The sequence below is a fragment of the Pelophylax lessonae genome, assembly GCF_965119305.1.
Source record: "Pelophylax lessonae genome assembly, chromosome: 11".
NCBI lineage: Eukaryota > Metazoa > Chordata > Amphibia > Anura > Ranidae > Pelophylax > Pelophylax lessonae.
This window is the reverse complement of record NC_138778.1, coordinates 193,987,113-194,013,521: the sequence shown is the minus strand read 5'-3', so window position 1 is coordinate 194,013,521 and position 26,409 is coordinate 193,987,113. Positions and strand designations below refer to the sequence as shown.

Genomic DNA, 26,409 nt, shown 5'->3' with positions numbered 1-26,409 from the left:
GGCTGGCACTCTGCAATCATTGGGGGCAATGTGTGGCGGGCACTCTGCAATCATTGGGGGCAATGCTGTGGCGGGCACTCTGCAATCATTGGGGGCAATGCTGTGGCGGGCACTCTGCAATCATTGGGGGCAATGCTGTGGCTGGCACTCTGCAATCATTGGGGGCAATGCTGTGGCTGGCACTCTGCAATCATTGGGGGCAATGCTGTGGCTGGCACTCTGCAATCATTGAGGGCAATGCTGTGGCTGGCACTCTGCAATCATTAGGGGCAATGCTGTGGCTGGCACTCTGCAATCATTGGGGGCAATGCTGTGGCTGGCACTCTGCAATCATTGGGGGAAATGTGTGGCTGGCACTCTGCAATTATTGGGGGCAATGCTGTGGCGGGCACTCTGCAATCATTTGGGGCAATGTGTGGCTGGCACTCTGCAATCATTGGGGGCAATGCTGTGTTCTGGCACTCTGCAATCATTGGGGGCAATGCTGTGGCTGGCACTCTGCAATCATTAGGGGCAATGCTGTGGCTGGCACTCTGCAATCATTGAGGGCAATTCTGTGGCTGGCACTCTGCAATCATTGAGGGCAATTCTGTGGCTGGCACTCTGCAATGATTGGGGGCAATGCTGTGGCTGGCACTCTGCAATCATTGGGGGCAATGTGTGGCTGGCACTCTGCAATCATTGGGGGCAATGCTGTGGCTGGCACTCTGCAATCATTGGGGGCAATGCTGTGTTCTGGCATTCTGCAATCATTGAAGGCAATGCTGTGTTCTGGCATTTTGCAATCATTGAGGGCAATGCTGTGTTCTGGCACTCTGCAATCATTGGGGGCAATGCTGTGTTCTGGCACTCTGCAATCATTGGGGGCAATGCTGTGTTCTGGCACTCTGCAATCATTGGGGGCAATGCTGTGGCTGGCTCTCTGCAATCATTGGGGGCAATGCTGTGGCTGGCACTCTGCAATCATTAGGGGCAATGCTGTGGCTGGCACTCTGCAGTCATTGGGGGCAAGGCTGTGGCTGGCACTCTGCAGTCATTGGGGGCAAGGCTGTGGCTGGCACTCTGCAGTCATTGGGGGCAATGCTGTGGCTGGCACTCTGCAATCATTGGGGGCAATGCTGTGTTCTGGCACTCTGCAATCATTGGGGGCAATGCTGTGGCTGGCACTCTGCAATCATTGGGGGCAATGCTGTGGCTGGCACTCTGCAATCATTGGGGGCAATGCTGTGGCTGGCACTCTGCAATCATTGAGGACAATGCTGTGGCTAGCACTCTGCAATCATTGGGGGCAATGTGCATTGAAAGGGCATGCTGGTCTCTCTGCATTGAAAGGGGAGCACGCTGGTCACTGTGCATTGAAAGGGGGCACGCTGGTCATTCTGCTGGGAAAGTCGGAACTGGTTGCTAAAATTTTTGAATCCCACCACTGGGGCACAGGGATGGATGACATGTTGCTCTGTGGTGAATGTCCGTATCTCACGCTAATTTTCAGAGTGCAAATCTCACTGGAGAGCAGATACTACTGATCTCACTGAGGAGGCATGACAGCAAATTCTTCCCCTACAGGTCCCAGTGTCATTTCACCCAGGGATAAGGTTGTCCAGACCAAATTTCTTTATCAGTCATGCTATTTACTCTGTCTCATTTTTTCGCCTGGGTAAATTACTCTCCACTGTCTGCTCTAAATGTTCCTCTGCACTGTCTGCAGATGGCACATTCTATTATATGGTTTGGGAATGCCCACCTATTTGAGCCTTTTGGTCGGCAGTTACTGCTTTTATTAGCTCACTAAGGCTTCTCAGCCGGGATCGATCCTCGATCCCCGCTGAGCCTGGCGGATGACAGCTCCGTCTCTGCTTGCAGAGCGGAGAGGGAGGTGTCTCAGCACCCGCTGCCCTCTATGGGGGATCGGAGGAGAGCGGACCGCTTGTCCGCTCTCATCAGATCCGCTCCGCTCCGATTACTGAACGGATGGAAAAATAGGGTTTCCATCCGTCCAGATTTCAGCACAGGATCGGATGCGGATGGCAGCGGGTGTCAGTGGAGGTGACCTCCGCTGACACCCGCTGCCCCATAGAGCTGCATGGAGGATCCGATCAGATCCGCCTAAAAAAAACTGACCGGCGGATCTGATCGGACCGCCCATGTGAAAGAGCCCTTACTCAAATTGCCAATTACCTGTAATCCTCTACGCTGCTTTTTCAGTTATATAGATGACGATAGTCTGCCTTAATGCACAAAACTCTTTTTGCATTTGGATTTGTTTTACACCAAAAAATCCACAGCTATGCATTGGAAATTGCAGGCACCCCCCACTATAACCTCTTGTCTCAATCTAGTCAATCAGGCATATTTATTATAAAAACTGACTTACGAGGCCAGGAGTTGCCCTAAGAAATTCAATAAGGTCCAGGCCCCATTGGTAGAATCTGACAAAACTATATTAGCTGATGGTTGAGGTGTATTTTAGTACAAGGATCCTCTTGTATACTGTTGTAAATGTCTACTTTGTATGTATTGTAGCCCAATGATACTTCTATGGCCCTATTTTCATTACTTTTGCACTCCTTGGATTACAGTGGATAAAGAAAATAATCACTCCCCCCCTTTAATATAATCACATTTTGTTGTTTTGCAGCCTAAAATGACGACTGGCACAGTTTTTGTTTTACCTTGCTGTATTTATCCAAGTGAAAGTAATGTTTCACTTGATTGTGCTCTATTGTATATAAATGTAACAGATGTTTGACATGTAAAATCCTCTTTATATTTGAGTGGGGCTACTCATGTGGGTGGTGGCATTAGTAGCCCCACTCAAATATAAAGAGGATTTTACATGTCAAACATCTGTTCAATTGTCACCAATGTATTGTTGGTCATGTACATATATTTTTTCGTGTATTTTTTGTATGTCTGAATTGTCAATGTGAAAATTTAAATGTTTTTAAAGCGGAGTTCCGGGCACAGAATCGTTTTTTTTTTTTCAATCTCCCCCTAACAATCACCCTTACACATCGATACATCCGCTAATCCTGGTTAGAATGGTGAAATAATGAGTTTGCAAGAATAAAATCTTACTTTATATAATTTCTGATGTGCGGCGCCATCTTTGTTGTGGATTGCCGAGTCCGTTGTGGGGAAATGTCTTCCCTTCTTCCTGATTCCAGTGGGCGTAGGCCTGTGAGTCAAGAAATGAGAACAGTGGTCGGCCGCCCATGTGACTGCAAAGTGCATCATGGGAGGGCCGAGGAAGAGCTCCCAGGACGCATTGCGGCAGGAAGTGACGAGGAGAGCCGAGGCACAGGGAGGAAGTCCTTTGAAAGGTGAGTATACAAACCTCTGTAAACAGGTAAGTGAAAAAAAAAAAACTATGGGAATATCCAATTCTGACTCAGCGGAGAGTAAGGAATACAATGCAGTAATTATTAGAAATTGAATTTTGTGCCCGGAACTCCGCTTTAATGACATAATTAAAAATATATTTTTATATAAATATACGTGTAGTTGTACAATTCTGAGTATGATACCAGTAAAGTCAAAGTGAAAGTTATAACACCAACATGTCAGACAAAAATTGAAAATCAGAATCACTGAGTTGGAAAAAGGATAATCCCCTTTCTGACTTGTAAACTTAATCAGGTGTAGCTAATCACTTTCTCAATGGCATACAAAGCCATTTGACTTTCAACTTTGATCAGCTGTGATCATTTTGATTAGCTCAGAATGAAAATAGCTTTCCTGGAGCATTTCAGTCCCTGGTATTGCAACTGAAGCAAACATTCAACTATGGAGTGGCAACACACCGTCAAAAGATCCCTGGGATAAAGTCAGGAGATGGATACAAAAGAAATTTCAAATGTTTTATCAATGCCTAGAAGCACAGTGAAGTCTTATTAAGAAGTAGGAGGTATTTGGTACAACACAGACCCTCCCTAGATCAGGACATCACTCCAAAGGCCGCTCCAGTAGATGTCCAATGATGAAACGCGTAGGGCGGAGTTACTTACGTCAACGTCACTTCCGGTTTGCAGTCTCTAGCCATGGAACGGCGGAAGCACTCCAGCGTCTGCATTTGAAAACTGAAATCGATCAGCCTGAACAGTGAGTTTGTATTGCGGGGAGGAGTATTGGATATACGCATTTGAAGAGCATTTTCATGTGAGTGTTACTCTGTTTTTTTAAATAAACTATCTGGCAATACTTCACTATATTGGCCCAGATTTTGAGGTCCCTTCCATGACCCTGTTAAATCGATCCTCATCATAAGGAGAAAATCGGTATCCAGTACCTCTATAGGACTCCAGTGGCAGAGAGGAGTAAGGAGTATACCCCTGAGACACACCATGAGGCTTAATATTGAAGAGATGGAGGTGAGCACATAGGACACCTAGTGGTCACGAGCACTGAAGAGCACCTGCATGCATTTGAATTTAGGAGGTTTTTAATTTAAGATTTTGATCACCACTAACACTATTTGGGACACTTAAGCACCTTGAATAGAATAACAGCATTGAATCACCTGTGAATCTATACAGAGACTTATAATATCAGTTAGATACAGTGTGATAGTATAAGCACATAGCACTTTTGGCATTCTTTACCACCATTAATATTGATTATTGAGAATATTTAAAGTATATATATATATATATATATATATATATATATATATATATATATATGGGTTTTATACACTAATATTTAGGTATTGTTTATATGATTTTTCACAGCAAGCATATATTTAATATTTATTTATTTTGACACTGAGACACTTTATAACACTAGACAGCTTTTAAACATTATTTGTACCAATATATATATTGAAGTCACATGAAGACACTTTAGAGCACGTATGCACCTTTGAAGCGCGGTACTCCTCCCCTCTAGACTTATCTGCATTGTGTGGTTGCCAATAACAGTACCTGCAGCATTGAAGGCTTTTTAGGTTGTCATAATCACTGGACAGCGCGAGAATTACACACCTTTTTATCCTAGTGAGTTTGTATTACTTGCCTTCATTGTAATTCGATATACTACACCATGGCGTTTTTCTGTTTTTGAGCACCCAGATTGGACCTGCATCCCTTGAGGATCCACCTGAGTCAGGCTCATTATAAACAGATTGGACCCCCCGTGGACCACCTTTTTTGCCTGACATTGAAATTCATACCTATCCTCAACCAACAAGTTTATACTGAAGGGTGAAACAAGGGTGAGTGCGATACCTAGTGGGCATCACAGGTATAGGCACTGGATCCACATAGTCCACTTTATCTCACCCACCATCCATTGTTTAAGTTGCCACGGGCACTGTTCCCAACACCACCTATAAGGGGACCTTCCCCTATTATCTTTGGATTATAATCACTCCTCGGTTGTTTACTGACACTTTTTCACATTTTCAAATTGGATATATACCGTTAGCACTTCACGAATAAATTATTAATTTGTTGCACTTTGTTTTATTTAACTTTAAATTCCTCTCTCCGCACAGAGCACTTTATAAGGGCATATATGTCAGCCCAGATTTAGATCCTACTATTTGCACCCGCACTTTATTTGCACTTGTGGATTATTTATTTTCATGTTTTTGAATAGATATTTATAGGATCTTGGTCTCTGCATATATTTATGCCAGGTAGCGCCGGTACCGACCTTTTACCTTTTTTATTTTATCATTCCAAACTGACTGAAAAAGCCACGAGGAAGCAGATTAGAGATGCTACCAAGAGGCCTACATCAACTCTGAAGCAGTTGCAGGAATTTATGACAAAGAGTGGTCATTGTGTGCATGTGACAAAAATATCACAAATTGTCCACAAATGTGGCTTGTATGGGAGGGTTGCAAGAAAAAGGCCACTCCTCAAGAAAGAGCACAGGCAATCACCAAGCTTTGCTAAAACACCCCTTGAAGATTTTGAGGTCACATGGAAAAAAGGTGTTCTGGTCAGATGAGACTAAAATGGAATAATTTAGCCTCAACACCAAACGATATGTCTGGCGGAAATCCATCTAAATAACACCATTCCTACAGTAAAGCATGGAGGTGGTAATATCCTGTTATGGGGGTGTTTCTCTGCAGCAGGGATTGCAGCACTTTTGGATTTTTTGGGGCAAAATACCATCAAATTCTTGAGGAAAATCTGCTGCCCTCTGCCAGAAAGTTGTCAATGGGAAGAAGGTTTACATTCCAACATGACAATGACACAAAGCACACTGCAAAAATGACCACTGAGTGGTTGGAGGAGAAAAAAGTGAATGTCCTGACATGGCCTAGTCAGAGCCCAGACTTATTCCAAGGATTTTCAATGGGGTTCGACTTGACTGCAGTCCACAAACGGTCGCCATCAAATTGAACTAAACTTGAGCAGTTCTGCAAAGAAGAGTGGGAAAATATTGCCATGTCTGGATGTGCAATGTTATTAGAGACATATCTCAACAGACTAAAGGCAGTAATTAAAGCAAAAGGTTGTTCAACAAAATACTGACACAAGGAGGTGAACCTTTTTCTAACTCAGTGATTCTATTTTTAAATTGTAATTTTTTTTCTTGACATGTTGGTTTTGTATCTTTCACTTGGATGTTATAAGTTGCATTGAGTAAATACAGCTGGATAAAACAAAAAAAAGTGTCTGTCTTCATTATAGGTTGCAAAGCAAGGGGGGGGGGGGTTCTTTTCTATACCCATTGTATATGTAAGTCGTTCTCTTTATCCTACAACTGATACCTCAATGTATGCTGAGGATACACTCCATCTGAACAGCCATTTAATTTATTCACAGGGACTCAGCAGACGGACTTGTAGTTCTCAATGGACTAGGCAGTAATCGGCGCACTCATAATCTATTGACACTTCCTACAGCTCTGCAACTAATAGCCCATACAGAGGTATGGGCAGAGAGCTGGAGGGAGAGATTTCATGAGCCTGATATTGCACCTACAATCCATTGATTGTGGATAAAATCCTTGCAGGCTCCTGTTAAAAAACTTTAATCAAAGTCTTTCCTAAGCCTAGGGAGTCTCTTAATAAAACAAACAAGCTCAAGCTATCAAATTGCCATTATGCTATGCTGACTTTCTATGCTTTTTTGATATGAGAAAAAAGAGCTATTTTTGAGTGATAATTTTAAAGCCTTGTTGCAGGGCAATATTTTTGTAAATGCTGTTTCGGTATCTTAAAAATGTTTGAGAGTAAAAAAGAGTTCTTTAGGAATGAAGCTCTTTCTTACCTGTTTGTGTTCCCTGTGCAGAAGTTGACACATTGTTGATCGCTGGGTTTGGAACATGTACATCGGGCATGTGACTGGGACCGCATTGGCCTCTTCTCTATTGCTCGCTTTTTCCGTACACTTCCTCTATAGCTGGAGAGTCCGTATGGCACTGTTCGCCTGCAAAGCACAGAAAGAAAAAGGTAAGGTGGGTAATGGATAGTGACTATAGGTCACACAACAGTATCCATGACACAAGTTGTCCTGTAAGGCATGCCCCTCTCCCTTCTCTGAGTGCTGCCTACCTGGTCCAATACTTGCCCCTGTCACATCTGTTCTTACTGGGCTACCCTGCATGGAGCTGCACAGCCTTTAACGGATTCTATTGTCACCTCTTGGCACCACTTTTGCATGACCTAATGGCTTAAGAGAGCTTTACATTCTTCCATAAGATTGTACATAGTATTCAGTATTAGCAGTTTTGCATTTTTTTTTATGGAAAAAAAAAAATAACGTTCCATGAAATGTTGGAATAGATTAAATGTTTCCAATGCAAGCTTTGTCCATTACTGGACTATGTCCCCCTCTTCTTGTAGTGAGAACGTTAAAACCTGGAATTTTCCCATCATTTTCTGTCCCAATGACAAAGTTTTGGTTTGAGATTCACTTGAGAGAATAGATTTTTTGTTGCTTTTTTTTTTTTTTTTGCTTTTAACACAATTATTTTTCAGTTTATACACAACTGAATTGAATGGCTTTTCTGTCTGCCTGAAGTTCAAGTGGTTCTAAACCCAAACTGTTTTTTTTACCATAACACAATCCCTGCATTAAACCCTTCCCGCCGCATCACAGCTCTTTAAGAGCTTCTAAATGCCCGGAGGCAGGCATTTGTGTCATGTGACCACTGTGATTGGTTGTCACAATAGTCACATGATCAGAAAGCTCCCAATCGCAAGTTAGGGGCAGGGTCCGTGCAGGGTGCACCCTTTTAGGTTTTCACTCACTGAGAAGCCGCATATATGCGTACCGTGGGCGGATAGAGGTTAAGGTAAAAAACGTTTTCATCTTGCTGTCCTTCCCAAATACCTAACCTGAGTCCTCTAGGATCCAGTGCTATGCATGGCTCCCATCTCCTCTCTCCCCTCTCTTCCTCTTCACACAGGGACTGGGCCAATGGCTCCTGCTGCTGTCAATCAAATGCTGTGAGGAGGGAGCAGGGGCAAGGCCAAGCCCCACAATGTGTATCTATCGAGTACGGCTCCATAGACACACACCGCTCTGGAGCAAGCATGCACTGTGTGCCCCCCATAGCAAGCAGCTTGCTATGGGGGCACACAGAAAAGAGGAGGAGCTATGATCACCAGCAGGGGGAACCCAGAACAGGAGGTTTGGGGCCACTCTGTGCAAAACCATAGCACAGAGCAGGTAAGCATAACATATTTGTTGTATTAATTTAAAAACATTTTTGCCTTTAGTATTACTTTCAGGTTTAGGTCTATGTCTCCCAACATGCCCCCCTGCCCCCACACCTGTGTGTTATTATTGGACGCTGGTTTTTATAGAGAAGGCTTTCTACACAATTTTGTAAAAATTCTCCTTAGTGTGATGAGGGAGAATGCCAATCGTTTACTCATTCAGTTTCAGTGACCAGCTAAAAATGCTAAATAAAAGCAGATGTGGATGTTGATAGAGATAAATGGTAGTGGAGGAGAGACGACCAAACACATTTATCAGCTTCACGCTTTAACTAGAACACTCCATCTCTCTAAATATTAAGTTCATCTTATCTGTCTTCACCGCTCTGTAAAAGGGCCAATTCACACCACAATTTTGCGATCCAGATGCATTTCTGCATGCACATTTTTGATGCGTTTTCAACTCGTTCCAGTGCTTTTTTCCTCTTTTTTTTGTCAAAGTTTTGGGGGTTCTTGGTTTTAAAGTATTGTGTGCATTTTTGAGGAGTTTTGATGCGTTTAACGCACAAAAAAGTGTAACATGTTCTGCTTTTGTTGACTGCACTAGAACACACGGCACTGGTGTGAGCTAGGGCCATTGGAATCCATGTTAACCACACGTGTCCATACGTTTTTGACGCATGTGGTGATAACTGCACTAACATTATCCTTCGCTGCAACTAGGTCTATGTACAGCTCTCTGCTAAGGCCACCAGTCCCCTATGAGCAATGAAATTAAACGTGAGAGGATGGCAATATAGAAAACATTACCAAAGTGCGCTAACAAATAATGAACCAAGTGTTCAAAAGGTACATGGATGGTATCCGGATTTGTACCAAAATCATATGCATTCAGTCCAAAACAAAAAGTGCAAAAACTGTGAAAAAGTCTTTCTTTTCAAATTGGAGTGAAGGTGAGGGAGTGTTGGGAGGTGGGTGGGGCCTCGTCCCAAAAAATGATCCAAAGTGATTCTCAGTGGCCTGATATACACATGTGGACACCCAGTGTTAGGAGTGGACTCTTACCACAATGTGGAGAGATGTGAGCATGTACTTGGTTGTGTCTAGAAGTCCCCAACTGATCACGCTGGCAGGGATGGCTCTCGGAATGGACCGGAACAATCTGCTGCTTCCGAAGTGGGGAGGGATCTGTAGGCTTCCAAGCAGGGGGAGATGCCAAGATTGCCAAACGTCACTGTACGTCTATTAGAACTTTCCGGGAAGGAGTAGGACAACAGCCGGGCATACTAAGCCCCCCAACAACACATATCCCCATACACTGGGTGTATGGGGATATGTGTTGTTGGGGGGCTTAGTATGCCCGGCTGTTGTCCTACTCCTTCCCGGAAAGTTCTAATAGACGTACAGTGACGTTTGGCAATCTTGGCATCTCCCCCTGCTTGGAAGCCTACAGATCCCTCCCCACTTCGGAAGCAGCAGATTGTTCCGGTCCATTCCGAGAGCCATCCCTGCCAGCGTGATCAGTTGGGGACTTCTAGACACAACCAAGTACATGCTCACATCTCTCCACATTGTGGTAAGAGTCCACTCCTAACACTGGGTGTCCACATGTGTATATCAGGCCACTGAGAATCACTTTGGATCATTTTTTGGGACGAGGCCCCACCCACCTCCCAACACTCCCTCACCTTCACTCCAATTTGAAAAGAAAGACTTTTTCACAGTTTTTGCACTTTTTGTTTTGGACTGAATGCATATGATTTTGGTACAAATCCGGATACCATCCATGTACCTTTTGAACACTTGGTTCATTATTTGTTAGCGCACTTTGGTAATGTTTTCTATATTGCCATCCTCTCACGTTTAATTCAAATTTTAGTGCTGCTTTCACTTCACTTCTCATCACTTCAGGACTGCGCACCTATTTTCTTTCACAATGAAATTAAACACATTAAAGAGGAAGGCAAGTCAATACCTGACTAAGTATAAATCTAATTCCACCCCCATTCTAAGCCTACCCTGTAAAAGGAAATATGTCTATATTTAACTATTCTGAAGTCACTCCAGTCCGGTCATGTGATCAGGTCCCAGCACCGGCTTCAGTGTAGAGGAGAGGCAGCTGACAACAGATGCCCCATAGTAAGTCTATAGGAGATGTCACTGTCCAGGCTCTGCAGTTGTTGTCAGTGATATCTCCTCTACAATGAACCTGGTGCTGGAGAGACATTAGAATTGGGAAATATAGACATCTTTCCTTTTATAGGGTAGATAGAATAGTCTTAGAATGGGGGTGGGTGTAGATTTAAAGTGGTTGTAAAGTCAAAAGGTTTTTATCTTAATGCATTTTAGGCATTAAGATAAAAAGCCTTCTTTGTGCAGTGGTGCCTCTAATATCTCTATCCAGCAATGTTGCAGGAGTGTCTCGGCTGCCCTAGACTCTCCCTCCTCATTGGCTGAGATGGCAGACATTGACTCCCACTGCTGTCAATCAAATTCAGTGAGCCAATGTGGAGAGAGAGGGGGCGGGGCCAGGGTTGCAACTCCGTGTATGACTGAGCTAAGGTGCCCCCCATAGCAAGCTGCTTGCTGTGGGGGCACCCGTCAGAAGCCAAGAGCGCCTGCATGGGACTTGAGAAGGAGGGGATCTGGGCTGCTCTGTACAAAATTAACTGCACAGAGCAGGGAAGTATAACATGTTTGTAAGGTCTAGTTTAAAAAAAAAAAAAAAAAAAATAGCAATCGCTTTAAGCTTAAGCTGACCATAGATGGATTGAAATTTGGCCAGTTCAACAGGGACAGGACAAATTTTGAGCCATCTATGAGCAGGCTGGTTGTACAGAAGTTGATCTCTTGATGGATTTCTGTACAACTAGCCTGTCGAGAGTTTTTTTCCCCAATAAGTGCCGCCGGCTTTAGCCAGCAACACTGATCATTGTGTTCAGATCAAAAGTGAATGGCCTGCCTTAGTTAGGTATAGACTTGCCATTCATTTTCAAAAAATGCCATAAATACAGACATAGACTTTAAGGAACGGACTGTTATTAAAGTATAGTCACTGTAAGAGCTTTGTTTTTCCATGGGATTCACATAACATGGCTGTTTGGATGAACAGAGAAGGAAGCAAGTCTAAAATGTTGACAAATCTTCGGGCCTTTCACAGGAGCGTTCCTATCGGTCCGATTCCTATGGGCAAGCAAATGTAAAAATAGACAAACAGTTGTGGGGCATTCCCCATTGACAGCAGGGTTGACTCCTCATTGCTAAGAAGCTGGCAGGTGCCAGCTCCTTAACAGCCAATGAGTCTTCCTTGCTGCTGACAGCAAGGATAAGTCACTGGTTGTTAGGAAGCTGGTGGGAGCTGGTGGGTGTTGGCTCCCAACCAATGCAACAAAGGACTGTTTGTCCATTTACATACATTTAGGTCAGCTTTCTGAACAGACACGGATGTAAACAAATGATCTGTTTTTCATTTGTCAATGGATGGATGAAAAACGGACAGACAGAATGCCCATGTAAAAGAAAAGGGGACAATAATGACCAGATAAGGTATATACAGTGGATATAAAAAGTCTACACAACCCTGTTAAAATGTCAGGTTCCTGTGATGTAAAAAAAAAAAGAAAATAAGACAAAGAAATTATTTCAGAACTTTTCCCCCCTTTAATGTGACCTATAAACTGTTGAACTAAAATCTTTTAGGTGGAGGGAAGTAAAAATAAAATAATATGGTTGCATAAGTGTGCACAACCTTAAACTAATACTTTGTTGATGCACCTTTTGATTTTATTACAGCACTCAGTCTTTTTGGGTATGAGTCTGTCAGCATGGCACATCTTGGCAATATTTGCCATCTTTTCATTGCAAAAACACTCCAAATCTGTCAGATTACATAGTTAGTCAGGTTGAAAAAAGACAAGTCCATCCAGTTCAACCATAAAAAAAAAAAAACAGTATTGAAAACCCTACCATACAATCCCATATACACAATCCTATACCCGCTGTTGATCTAGAGGAAGGCGAAAATAAACCCCAGCAAAGCATGATCCAATTTGCTACAGCAGGGGAAAAAAATTCCATCCTGATCAATCGGATATTCCCTGGATCAACTTTACCTAAAAAAAAATTTAGTACCCATTTATATTATGTACACCTAGGAAAGAATCCAGGCCTTTTTTAAAGCAATCTAGTGAGCTAGCCAGAACCACTTCTATTCCACATTTTCACAGCTCCTACTGTGAAGAAACCTTTCCGTATTTGGAGACGAAATCTGTTTTCCTCTAGACGTAAAGAGTGCCCCCTTGTCCTCTGTGTTGACCTTAAAATGAACAACTCAAACCCAAGTTCACTATATGGACCCCTTATGTATTTATACATCCCCCCTTTATCTCCTCTTCTCAAGAGAGAATAAATTCAGTTCTAATCTTTTCTCATAGCTGAGCTCCTCCATGCCTCTTATCAGTTTGGTTGACCTTCTCTGCACTTTCTCCAGTTCACCAATATCCCTTTTAAGAACTGGTGTCCAAAACTGAACTGCAAACTTGCGAGGGCATCTCCTGTGCACAGCCCTCTTCAGATCACCCCACAGATTTTCAATTGGATTCAGGTCTGGGCTTTGGCTGGGCCATTCCAAAACGTTAATCTTCTTCTGGTGAAGCCATTCCTTTGTTGATTTGGATGTATGCTTTGGGTCATTTTCATGCTGAAAGATGAAGTTCCTCTTTATGTTTAGCTTTCTAGTAGAAGCCTGAAGGTTTTGTGCTAATATTGACTGGTATTTGTAACGGTTCATAATTCCAGGAAGTCGGAGCCTCGCTGCCAGTCCTCCACTGCCGCCTCACCTGTGGACCAGCTGCCAGCCTCCCCACGGGAATGCCGGCACCCTGCTCCCATCCCATCCAACGCCGCACAAGACAGAGAAGATCCTCCATTATTCACTACACCGTTTTATCCTTACGTCTGAGTAAGTTACTATGTTTATTGTCTACTAATAAATTTTATGCTACACTAAGCTGGCGCAGCTCTCTCCTTTTTGCAAAATTTTGCCAGGCTTGGATGTTTTTCCTCGTAAGAAAAGGACGTCAATTTCATTTGGGTACAGTGTCGCACGACTGCGCAATTGTCCGTTAAAGTCACGCAGTGCCGAATCGCAAAATAGGGCCTGGTCATTGAGCAGCCAAATCCTCCGGGTGGTTAAATGATGGCAGATGTGTACTGACCTCTATTTAACATGAGTTTGAATGTGATTGCTTAATTTTGAACACAACTATATCCCCAGGGTGTGTAAACTTATGCAACCACATTATTTTATTTTTATTCCCCTCAGATTTCAGTTTGTTGTTCAACTTGTTGTACAGTTTATAGGTCACATTAAAGGTGGAAAAGGTTCTGAAATTATTTATCGTTGTCTCATTTTTTTTTTACATCACAGAAACCTAACATTTTAACAGGGGTGTGTAGACTTTTTATATCCCCGGTAATATAAAGAAAATATTTTTGTAATTTACTTTTTATTATTATTTATAATGAAGGGAAGTGTGACTGGTTTGAGGGGTGTACTCTGTAGTCTAAACCACTAGAGGACCTACTCATAGGAAACTTACTGTGAGTGGGCAGCAGCTGTAGGCACTGCGACATACTGGTACGTTGTAGTGAGCATGTGCACTGGCACGATGTCGTGGCCATAGCAGATGACGGTAATTGGTACCCAGCCACTCACATGTGATTCCTTTGATTGGCTCACAGCTATCCATGGTACCTGGGCCAATCACAGATCACAATAGTAATCCAGCTGTCATGAATGAAAGCCATTTATGACAGATAAAACCATTGCTTACAACAATTATTATCACTGTTCTAAGCAATAATACATTTAAAAAAAAAACCCTGATTCTCTCTCCCCCCCCTCCCCCCCCCCCCCAGAATAGTACAGTGTCACTATGGTGACATTGAACTACTCTGACAAGATGTAAAAAAATGTCAATTGTTTTGCATACAGTCACCAGTCAGTATCGCAGATCACCACCACACCAGTCATAGAAGCTGTACTGCACTGGTGACAGTATGTATAAATAATATATATATATATATATATATATATATATATATATATATATATATATATATCTAATTTCTTCATTTTCCCAAAAATTGTGACAAAAAAAATGTTAATTCAAAAAAAAAAAAACTCACCATGCCTCTTACTAAATATCTCAGACTGTTTTCTTTCTCAAAAAGGGTAATTTGGGGGGTATTTGTACTGTCCTGGAATGTTAGGATCTCAAGAAATGAGAGGCTGTCAGTATATCAGGATTGATCAATTTTTAGATATTTACCATAGTTTTTAGACTCTATAATTGGTTGCCAACATTTAAAAAAAAAAAAAAAAAGATGTAGGTACGCTTTTTCCAGAAAGCCAGTGTAGGCGGATTAGGGGTGGGGCATTAATTTTTGTGTGCATGGCTTATCTGTACAAAATATGCAGTGTGGAAAACATGCCATAGTGAAAAATGGGCATGGTTTAAAATGCTATACATTGGGCATGGTTAAATAGAGTCTGTTTACATCCGCCTGTCCATAGGGATGCATGGACCTTCCCATCATCACTGCCTGAGCAGAAAGCCATGGATAGCCACTCAGGTGCTGTCATTCACCCTGGCACTACTTGCCAGTGGGAATGTAGCATTCTTCAATGACCCCTGCCTTGAGCTCCAGCACTGCAGCAGCCACTAAGCAGTAGAATGCACAGACATAGCAAGTGAAGCTAGCTGCAGCAGCACACCGTGCCTACTGCCTGCCTGCAGTCTTAGGGGAGTGTGTGGTGTGTATGGGGGGGGAGGCTGTCTGACATTCCTTGACACCTTAACATCTTTCCTCACCGCCCTGAACAATAAACCCTCCTGACATGAACTGTCGCCAGAAGCAAATCTCCTTAAACACATTTTCAGCCATTGACTTAGTTCACATTCCTTTCACTGAGGCAATGGCATGCTTCTACGATATCCAAGGCCAGTTAAGCCCCCATCCCACCCACTCAAACTGTAGGAGAAAGTAAGGGGGACGCAGGCTCCACATAGATGATGTTCCTGCAATCCCCACGAGTGCCTAAAGCTACTGGGGAGGAAGTAGGGGGAGGAGATTCGGCCGAAACGTGCGCAGTGCAGCTGGTCTCTTCATATGGGAAAACTTCCGCTGTCCGTGACAGAGCCTAATTTTCAGGATTCTGCCCGGGGCAAGCTCTAAATGTGACATACAGTATGTCTGATTTCTGGGAATTTCCCCGACAATCCGTAACTGTTGCCAACTATGTATAACTTTCACACAGACATATATATATATATATACAGTGGGGATCGAAAGTTTGAGCACCCCAGGTAAAAAAATGTATTAATGTGCATAAAGAAGCCAAGAAAGATAGAAAAATCTCCAAAAGGCATCAAATTACAGATTAGACATTCTTATAATATGTCAACAAAAGTTAGATTTTATTTCCATCATTTACACTTTCAAAATAACAGAAAACAAAAAAATGGCGTCTGCAAAAGTTTGGGCACCCTGCAGAGTTAATATCTTGTACTGCCCCCTTTGGCAAGTATCACAGCTTGAAAATGCTTTTTGTAGCCAGCCAAGAGTCTTTCAATTCTTGTTTGAGGTATCTTTGCCCATTCTTTCTTACAAAAGTCTTCCAGTTCTTTGAGATTTCTGGGCTGTCTGTCACGCACTGCTCTTTTAAGGGCTATCCATAGATTTTCAATCATGTTGAGGTCAGGAGATTGTGAAGACCATAGAAAAACCTTCAGTTTACGCCTCTTGATGTAATCCTCCGTGGATTTCGAGGTGTGTTTAGGATCATTATCCATTTGTAGAAGCCATCCTCTCTTTAACTTCAGCTTTTTCACAGATGGCATCAAGTTACCATCCAAAATTTGCTGAAATTTTATTGAATCCATTTTTCCTTTTCTCGTGAGATGTTTCCTGTGCCACTGGCTGCAATACAACCCCAAAGCATGATTGATCCACCCCATGCTCAACAGTTGGACAGAGGTTCTTTTCATTAAATTCTGTGCCCCTTCTTCTCCAAACGTACCTTTGCTCATTCCGGCCAAAAAGTTCAATTTTAACCTCATCGGTCACAGAACTTGTTTCCAAAATGCATCAGGCTTGTCTATATGTTCATTTGCAAAGTTCAAACGCTGATTTTTGTGGTGAGGACGTAGAAGAGGTTTTCTTCTGATGACTCTTCCATGAAGACCATATTTGTACAAGTATCTCTTTATAGTGGAATAGTGTACCACAACTCCAATGTCTGCCAGATCTTTCTGGAGGGATCGTGCAGTCAAACGTGGGTTTTGAATTGTTTTTCTCACAATCCTGCAAGCTGTTCTTGCTTTAACTTCCACTGTTCCTGATGACTGCCATTTCTTAATTACATTCCAAATAGAGGATATTGACATCTGAAAACGCTTTGCTATCTTCTTATAGCCTTCTCCAGCTTTGTGAGCGTCAACTATTTTCAGTTTCAGTTTTCTAGACAACTGCTTAGAAGATCCCATGGTGCTGATTGTTGGGGCAAGGTCAGATGAGTCTGGGCATTTAAAACCTTTGAGATTGACATCACCTGGTTTTCCCAGACGATGATTGAGAACAATCCATGACACTGGCAGGTCTCAGCCTTGCAAAGGGGGCAGTGCATGCTATAAATTCTGCAGGGTACCCAACTTTTTCAGACACCATTTTTTTTTTGTTTTCTGTAATTTTGAAAGTGTCAATGATGGAAATAAAATCTAACTTTTGTTGACATATTATAAGAATGTCTAATCTGTAATTTGATGCCTTTTGGAGATTTTTCCATCTTTCCTTGGCTTCTTTATGCATATTAATACAAATTTTTACCTGGGGTGCCCAAACTTTCGATCCCCACTGTGTGTGTGTGTGTGTGTGTGTGTGTGTGTGTGTGTGTGTGTATATATATATATATATATATAATGCATTGATTTGGGTTATTTTTACCAAAGAAATAAAGCATAATACAATAATACATTTTGGCCTCAATTTATGAAGAAAGATTATTTGTTTGCAAACTAAGAAAAATGTTTTTTTTCCTAGGTTTTTGTCTTTTTTCGTTTATATAGCAAAAAATGAAAACACCAAGGGTGAATAAATATCACCAAAAGTAAGCTCTATTTGTTTGCACACAAATAAAATTCATAACTTTTTTCTGTGTTGCATGGCCAAGCAGTTGCTGGAAGTAAACCCTCACATATACTCCGTGAAGTGAACAGCCTCAGGTGATACACAGAGATGAGACAAATCTCCCTACATAAGTTTTACATGTATATCTGCTGTCTTCAGCTTTCTACATTCTTTAGAAAGTGAACATCGTGTTAAAAGTCTTGGCATACACTGTGTGACAGATGATTGGAGGAAAGGCACCCCCTCCCCTCCACATAGTCAGAGGAACAAAGAAACTTGCAGAACTGTGCTGTGAATAGACCAGCTCTCTGCTAATCTATCTCCAAGTTACCTCTGCAACACAAATTTCCAGCTGCTTTTATCTCCTGCGTTGGAGAACTTGTCGAAAGTTATCATGCTGATAACAGGAATGGAGCAGCAGAAAGACACAGGACTTAGGAGAGATGAGTAAACTCTACAGATATATGTGCCCAGGTCAGATTTCATGAATGGGGTTTACATCCACTTTAAAGGAGCACAGTGCTGAATAACAAAAAAATGCTCTGGTCGTGAAGGGGTAAAACCTTCAGATGGTTTAGAAAATGATGTATAGAGAGTAGCTGTCGGATATGGAAAATTGAACCAATTGCAGCTGAACACCCCATCAGGTTTAGGCCTTGCCTATGTTTTTTTTTAAAGCAATAGACTGCTGCACCACAGAGTCCCTGACCCACAAATAAAGCAATATTCTTTCTTGCATTTTTCGCCTTTTTTTTTTTTTATTGTAAATTTTTATTAGCATAGCTGACTTTCCAAAATCTATTTGTTCTGGTTAATTAAGTCATTATGCCTGAACAAACATTCTTGTTTCCTTTCCTACAATTATGGAAAAATCTGAAGTGACCTCCATTCTCTGATCCAGGCCAAGAAGGGGTGAAGCTTTACAGCAGTCTACATACCATGAACAAGAATTAATTAGAACCATAAAAAAAAAAAAAAAAAACATAATATACAAACTTTTGCCTTTGGTGCAAACAAATTCATCTGCTCTTTCAATTAAATTTTTTTGCCAGATGTTAGGACAAATCTCGCACGGAAATGTTACATGTACAAAGAACTTTATACAAGAGAGACCTGTGACGATGGAAATGATTCACAGGTTGTTAATGTTTATTCTGCATGAGCTGGAATCCTTCATAGAAGGACAGGTATACCACAGCAAGTCACATGTTGTAGAACAGAGAGAAAAGGCATGCATTTTACATTACACTTCATACAAACGTAAAAATTCTGAATTCAAAGCATTTTTTTTTTTTAAATATATATATATATATAAACCCCTTCAATTCTTGCACCTGTACACACCCCCAATGGACTAAAGCAACTTTGGAAATACCCCCTAAGGGTTTTTTTGTCATGGTTGACAATAAAATAACAATGACACAAGTTGTCAAACAAACCTGATTTCTTTTTATGAGGTGGTAAGTAAAACCTTGGACAGAGGGGTGGCTGTGGACGTAGTATACTTGGATTTTGCAAAAGCGTTTGACACAGTTCCCCACACACGGCTAATGTGTAAGGTAAAGTCTACAGGCTTGGAAAGATCAATTTGTAAATGGATAGAAAATTGGCTAAAAGATAAAATTCAGAGAGTAGTGGTTAATGATTCTTACTCTGATAACCTTAGACCATTCAGTGGTGTACCCCAAGGTTCAGTGTTGGGACCCTTACTTTTTAACCACTTTGCCACTGAGTACCGTAGTACTACTGCGGCAAAGTGGCTCGTTATCGTCTGACGACGTAGACCTACGTCGTCAGACACTCCCCCTTGTGGGCGGCGCTCGCGCGCCGCCGGAGGCTCGCTCCCGCTGTATTCAGTAACAGCGGGATTTGGGCCAGGGGAGGAGCAGCGGCGATCACCGCTGCTGTGCCCCGATCGCCGGGGATCTAGTGTGGAGATCCGCCCGCCTGTGTAAACACAAGCGGGCGGATCTCCCAAGTGACAGGGAGTGACAGATCGGAGTGTTCAGCATAGCTGGACATCCGATCTGTCCCTGGCTCACACAGTCACCTCCCCCCCCACACGTCAGTAAGCACCAGGCATACATTAACCCCTCCCTCTCCAATAAAATTAACCCCTTCCCTGCCAGTGTCATTTTTACAGTAACAGTGCATATATATAGCACTGATTACTGCAGTAATGTCACTGGTACCCCCAAAAGTGTCAAAAATGTCAGTCAAGGGTCCGATCTGTCCGCCGCAATGTCGCAGTCCCGCAAAAAAAATCGCAGATCGCCGCCATTACGCGTTTAAAAAAAAAACACCAAAAATGACAGAAATCTTTCCCTTTGTTAGTAAACGCAATAACTTTTGCGCAAACCAATCAAAATACGCTTATTGTGAATTTTTTTACCAAACATATGTAGCAGAAAACAAATTGGCCGAAAATTTAAAAAAATTTTGATTTTTACATTTTTTTGGGGGGAATTTCATATAAAAAAATGTGAAAAATATTGTTGTTTTTTCAAAATTTACGCTCTTTGTTTATAGCGCAAAAAGTAAAAATCGCACAGGTGATCAAATACCACCAAAAGAAAACTCTGTTTGTGGGAAAAAAGGACGTAAATTTCGTTTGGGTATGGCGTCGCACGACCGTGCAATTGTCAGTTAAAGTCGCACAGCGCCGAATCGCAAAAAGTGGCTCAGACGTAAGACAGCAAAATGCTCTAGTGGTAAAGTGGTTAATATCTCTATAAATGATATAGGGTCTGGGATAAAAGTAGCATTTCAGTCTTTGCAGATGACACCAAGCCTTGCAGTGGAATAACTTCTTTACAGGATGTCTCCAACTTACAAGCTGACCTCAATGCACTGTTTCATTGGCAACTATGTGGCAAATGAGGTTTAATGTTGATAAATATAAAGTTATGCACTTGGGGGCTAAGAATATGCATGCATCATACATACTAGGGGGAGTAGAACTGGGGGAATCCATAGCGGAGTAGGATCTGGGTGTTCTGGTAGATCATAAGCTTAATAATAGCATGCAATGCCAAGCTACTGTTTCCAAAGCAAGCAAAGTCCTTTCTTGTATTATTAACAGAGGCATGGACTCCAGAGAGAGAGAGAGATAATTTTTCCCCTGTACAAATCATTAGTAAGACCTCATCTGGAATATGCAGTTCAGTTTTGGGCACCAGTTCTTAACCACTTACCGCAAAGTGACGTAGGGCAACGTCGGCAAAATTTGCGGTGTTATACCGGGGTGATGCCTCTAGCTAGAGGCACCATCCCGGTACCGTGGTTTACAGCCGACTGTCGGCTTTCCATCGGTAACAACCAATGCGGCTCGGGAGCCGCTCAATCGTTACCCGGGTGAGCGGAAGGGGACGTTCCCCCACCCCCCTCCCACCGCCTTCCGCGAATTTGCTTGGGGCTCCCGTCCCACCGGGAGCCCTGAGCACCCAGCCGTCAGAACCACCGGCTGGATGGAGTCCCGATCTAAGCCGGAAGCGGCTTAGATCGGGTCTCGACGTAACCCAGAGGCGGCGTCCATGACATCACTTCTGGGTTACTCTGCTGCAAAAGGCGGCAGATTTAAAAAACGGCTGTATGCAAAAACGCCATTTTCGGCGTTTTGCATACATACATGAAAGTGTAGTGGAGGTGTCTAGGGTCTTTTAGACCCTCGATCCCTCCATAAAGAGTACCTGTCACTGCATATTGGTGTCACAAGGGATGTTTACATTGCTTGTGACAGCAATGAAAGTGATCAGATTTTTTTTTTTTTTTTAAAAACCTGTAATAAAGTTAAAAAATAAAATAAATAGGAAAAAAAAATTAATTTTAGCCGCCCCGTCACCGTTAGCTCGCGCACAAAAAAAAACGTATACGGAAGTCGAGCCGCGAATGAAATCACTGTTCAAACCACACATGTGAGGTATCGCCACGATCGCCAGAGCGTGAGTAATAATTTAAAAAAAAAAAAGAGCTACACTCTAACTCTAAACTGGTAACCGTTAAAAAAATTTAAAACGTCGCCGATTGAGATCTCTATTGACCGTAGTTTGTTGCCATTCCACAGGTGTGCGCAATTTTAAACCGTAACATGTTGGGTATCTATTTACTCGGCATGACATCATCTTTCACAATATACAAAAAAATGGGCTAACTTTACTGTTTAGTATTTTTTAAATGCAGTGAAATGTGATTTTTTGTAATTTTAAAAAAAAATGGTATTTTAAAGACCGCTGCGCATATACCATGTGACAAAAAATATTACAATGACCGACATTTTATTCTCCAGAGTCTTTGCTAAAAAAATATATATAATGTTTGGGGGTTCTAAGTAGTTTTCTAGGGAAAAAAATGATTTTAACTTGTGAACAAAAAGTGTCCGAAATAGGGCTGGGGCTTAAGTGGTTAAAAAGGATATCGGGGAACTGGAGAAAGTGCAGAGAAGGGCAACCAAACTGATAAGAGGCATGGAGGAGCTCAGCTATGAGAAAAGATTAGAGGAACTGAATTCATTCTCTATTGAGAAGAGGAGATTAAGGGGGGATATGATCAACATGTATAAATACATAAGGGGTCCATATAGGGAACTTGGTGTTGAGTTATTCACTTTAAGGTCAACACAGAGGACAAGGGGGGCACTCTTTACGTCTAGAGGAAAACAGATTTCGTTTCCAAATACGGAAAGGTTTCTTCACCATAAGAGCTGTGAAAATGTGGAATAGAAGTGGTTCTGGCTAGCTCTCTAAATTGCTTTAAAAAAGGCCTGGATTATTTCCTAGGTGTACATAATATAAATGGGTACTAACATTTTTTTTTTAAGTTGATCCAGGGAATATCCGATTGCCTCTCTGGGGATGGAGGAAGGAATTTTTTCCCCCTGCTTTCTATTATATATATATATATATATATATATATATATATATATATATAATATTGGTATCTATATCCAATAAGCTTTATTATGCAGTCGATGGGAAAAAATATGAAACGGAACCAAAAGTATGACCAGGCTCATTTTAAAATCATAACATATACGATTTGCATTCTGTGATTTGTCCTGACACTAATGCTGGGTTCACACTGATGCAAATTGGATGTGAGTTTCTCCACATCCAATTCACATGACAGGAGACTGTCTCAATGGAGCCGGTTCTCACAGCTCCAGGGTGACTGCGGTCCACGCTGGAAAAAAGGGTCCTGTGCGTCTTCTGGTCTGTTTCAGGTGCAAATTAACCTAAAAATCCAAAACGGATTTGCACTTGAAACGGAAAACAAGGACTCACCGGACCCAATGCTGTGAGCCGCAGCTAGTGGGAACCCAGCCTCAAATTATGTTTCTGATACAAAGTATAGGAAAAATGCAACAAATACAAGCTTTGTGGGGATTTTTTTTAACAATCCAACATTACAAAAAAAATTAATGGTTAGCAAAAATTTGTAAAATCAAAAAAATAACCTTAGAGGCAAGGAAGGTTTTAATTAGGGCTGGTTAGGGTTAAAAAGCAGCTACAATCGGAAGAATTGTTTTAACTCCTTTCCGCTGCCTCCTCCTGGCCCTTTAAGGAACTTCTAGATACTAGGAGGCAGGCATTCAGCTCATATGACTGCTGTGATTAGCTGTGACAGTGGGCTCATGATCGAAAAGCTCCCAATCACAAGTATGCTTTGGGAGCTTTCTGGTCCCCGCCGGTGACTGTGCACTCAGCACAGTTTTGTGTTTACATAGGGCCTTTCAGCATTAAAGCCCACCCTCTGAGAGGCTGCATATATGTGTGCGGCTGACATGAAGAAGTTAAAGAAAAAGTTTAGGGGTTGCAAAAAAAAAAAAACATCTATATTAATCACCTCTATGCTGCAGGATTGGTGTGATGTTCCACATCGGATCTAAGAGCAAGAACTGAATGTTCACATGACCGCTGATTGCTCCCTTCTCAGTCTTCTCAGAGCATGGTAAATGCACATCAAGCAGGGAGAGACAGCAGCACCATCTAAGTGCAGCAGTAAGGTTTCTCATAAACCTATTGAGATCCACAAAGAGTTGAGATGGGTTGGGGACAGCTGGAAGGGCACAGGTAAGACCTCGACTCAATAGGGAAATTTCAGAGGGTGAAAGCATGTGATCTGATAAACTGAACATTTTTGCCTGACGAAGGAACATGCATGCTCACCCTTGGACCCGGAAGTGACGTCAGCGGTTTCTCTTGAATGCACCCAAGCTCCAGGAAGCACTGCAAGCTACCAGGGTGGCCGGGACCAGCAGCCACTAACTAATACACCTCATAGCGAACTCCTCCAAGTGTGGATGAACCATAATATTGCCACACACGCTTTCTATCCTTCCACACTGTGCGTTGCTATCTTTTAATTGAATAAATGTACCCACTGCTGCACTTAGATGGCGCTGCTCTAGCTCCCCGTTTCATGTTCCTGCAGAGTTCCTTCTAGCTCTTTTAGAGCCAGCCGCCTTCTAGCAACATAACTTACACCCTCCGAGAATGCCACGTCACCCTGTGGACTATTACCATTCGTACAAACTTGATCCACTGGCCTTGCCCTTTTGTTATGTACATTCCATCCAGCTTGCAGTGCACCAATGGTAATTTGCCTTTATCTTGTTTATCACATGAATTTACATGAGAGCTGGTCCAGCAGCTCATAGGACAGAGTGGGGATCCAGCTATCCCCCCCCTAGGTACACACAACACGCGAAGATTAAAAAAAAAAAATCGGCATGTACCTCATACATTCAAAGGTCTATAAGTGGTTAATGTATATTTAAGCCTGACTAAAACTTAGCTAAATTTCTTCATTTATTTAAATGACTTGCATTCATTTAAATAAAATAGTTGCTTTCGTCCCTTGTTACATCTCAGTACTGCTGATCTTGTACAGCCTCTCTCTGAAACCCTCCAGCATTGGCTGCATGCCATTTCTCACGGCGGGTTTCCAGATGGTGACAACAGAGACCCATGCCTTCTCAGTCTCCATCACTATCTCATGTAACAGGTGACAATGCAGGAACACAATTGGGAGAAGGGACACAGCATTGTTACCCTGTAAGTGTGTGCCTTCATAGCAGGAATAACATGTATGATTTTAATGACAACTGCAGATTTCAAATGCTGAAAATAAGAGGTTAAAGTAATTTCTAGAACCATGGATTAGAATAAATTATAGTGATTAGGTTTTCATATACTGTACATTTTAAAGCGTAGTTCTATTTGTGCAGCCGAATTGAGAGAACGCCTGTTTTATATCTGTCACATGCCCCCTATTCGAATACCAAAAAAAAAAAAAAAAAATTGCAGCTTACCTTTTATAAATGTTCTATTCTTGACTCTCCACAAAGTAAAAATCCTACATAGTTCTCTTTGTTCATGGGATGCCTGCACAACGGTGTTTGCCATAATTATAGTAGAACTATGGGCAAGACTTTTCTTTTTTATTTTGGATACAGCAAGGGAGGGTTATCACCCCTGTCAGATTTTTTTTCGCCATCTGTCCCATTTCGGAGATTTCCCTTCACTTCCTGTCCCAAGGCCAAACAGGAAGTGGGAGGAAATCCCTGCAAACTAAGGGAATTTCTTGGGGACCCCCAGGTCACTGGAACTAGTGTCCCCATTGGAAGATTTCCCCTCTATTACTTTTCTAGGGACAACCCAAAATTTGGGATTTTCTTTTACTTTTACTTTCACTTTCACTTTCAATGATAATGGTAAACAGGAGAAATAGAGAGGGGGAATCTGCTTAAAGGGGACACAAACAGGAATAAAAAACCCAACGTGTTCTAATCCCTCTCCATTCTATACAAAACTATAAAAATGTTTTGCCTTTAGTTATACTTTAACTCTGTGCTGTGCAGGCAGCTTTTTATTGTCAGTTGCAATAAGATTTGAATATGGTCTGTCCTAATATTGGGAAAAGATGTAGAGACTACATATTTTGCATTGTATGTTAATGAGGACAGATTTGGGACAGGCTCACTCTAATGGTGGGGTTTATTTACTGGGACTGGAGAGTGTAAAATCTGGTGCAGCTTGGCATAGAAACCATAGGTATTTTTATCAAAGCTTAATTGAACAATCTTAAAGTGGATGTAAACCTTCGCATATACTCAGTGAAGTGAACAGCCTCAGATGATACACAGAGATGGGAGTGGAGTCTTGGCATACACTGAGACAGCTGATTGGAGGAAAGGTACACCCCCTCCACATAGGCAGAGGAATGAAAATACTTGCAGAGCTGGGCTGTGAGTAGACCAGCTCACTATTAATATATTTATGGCACCCACCCGGACACAAATTTTCAGCTGATTTTATCTCCAGTGTCTGAGAACTTGTCAGAAGTTATTATGCTGATAAGAGAGGAACAGAGCAGCAGAAAATCACTGGACTTAGGGCTTTGGAGAAAGATAAGTAAACACTACAGATATATGTGCCCAGGTCAAATTTCATGAATCGGGTTTACATCCACTTTAGATTAGAAGCTGATTTGTTACCATGCACAGCTGCACCAGATTTTGAACTCTCCATGTTTTAGTAAATCAACCCAACTGTTTCAAAAACCTTGTAGTCAGCCATGACACCTCTTACTGAAAAACG

The 26,409-nt window shown here is 42.1% G+C and overlaps 1 protein-coding gene across 1 annotated transcript in view; it reads right to left on the bottom strand.

The window, feature by feature from the left end:
* Positions 1 to 26,409, bottom strand: part of EDN3 (endothelin 3) — a 268,908-nt gene that overhangs the window by 20,286 nt on the left and 222,213 nt on the right. The window contains exon 3 of the mRNA XM_082272933.1: positions 7,230 to 7,388. Coding sequence (XP_082129059.1) covers positions 7,230 to 7,388 — 159 coding nt within the window. The remainder of the gene's footprint in view (positions 1 to 7,229; positions 7,389 to 26,409) is intronic.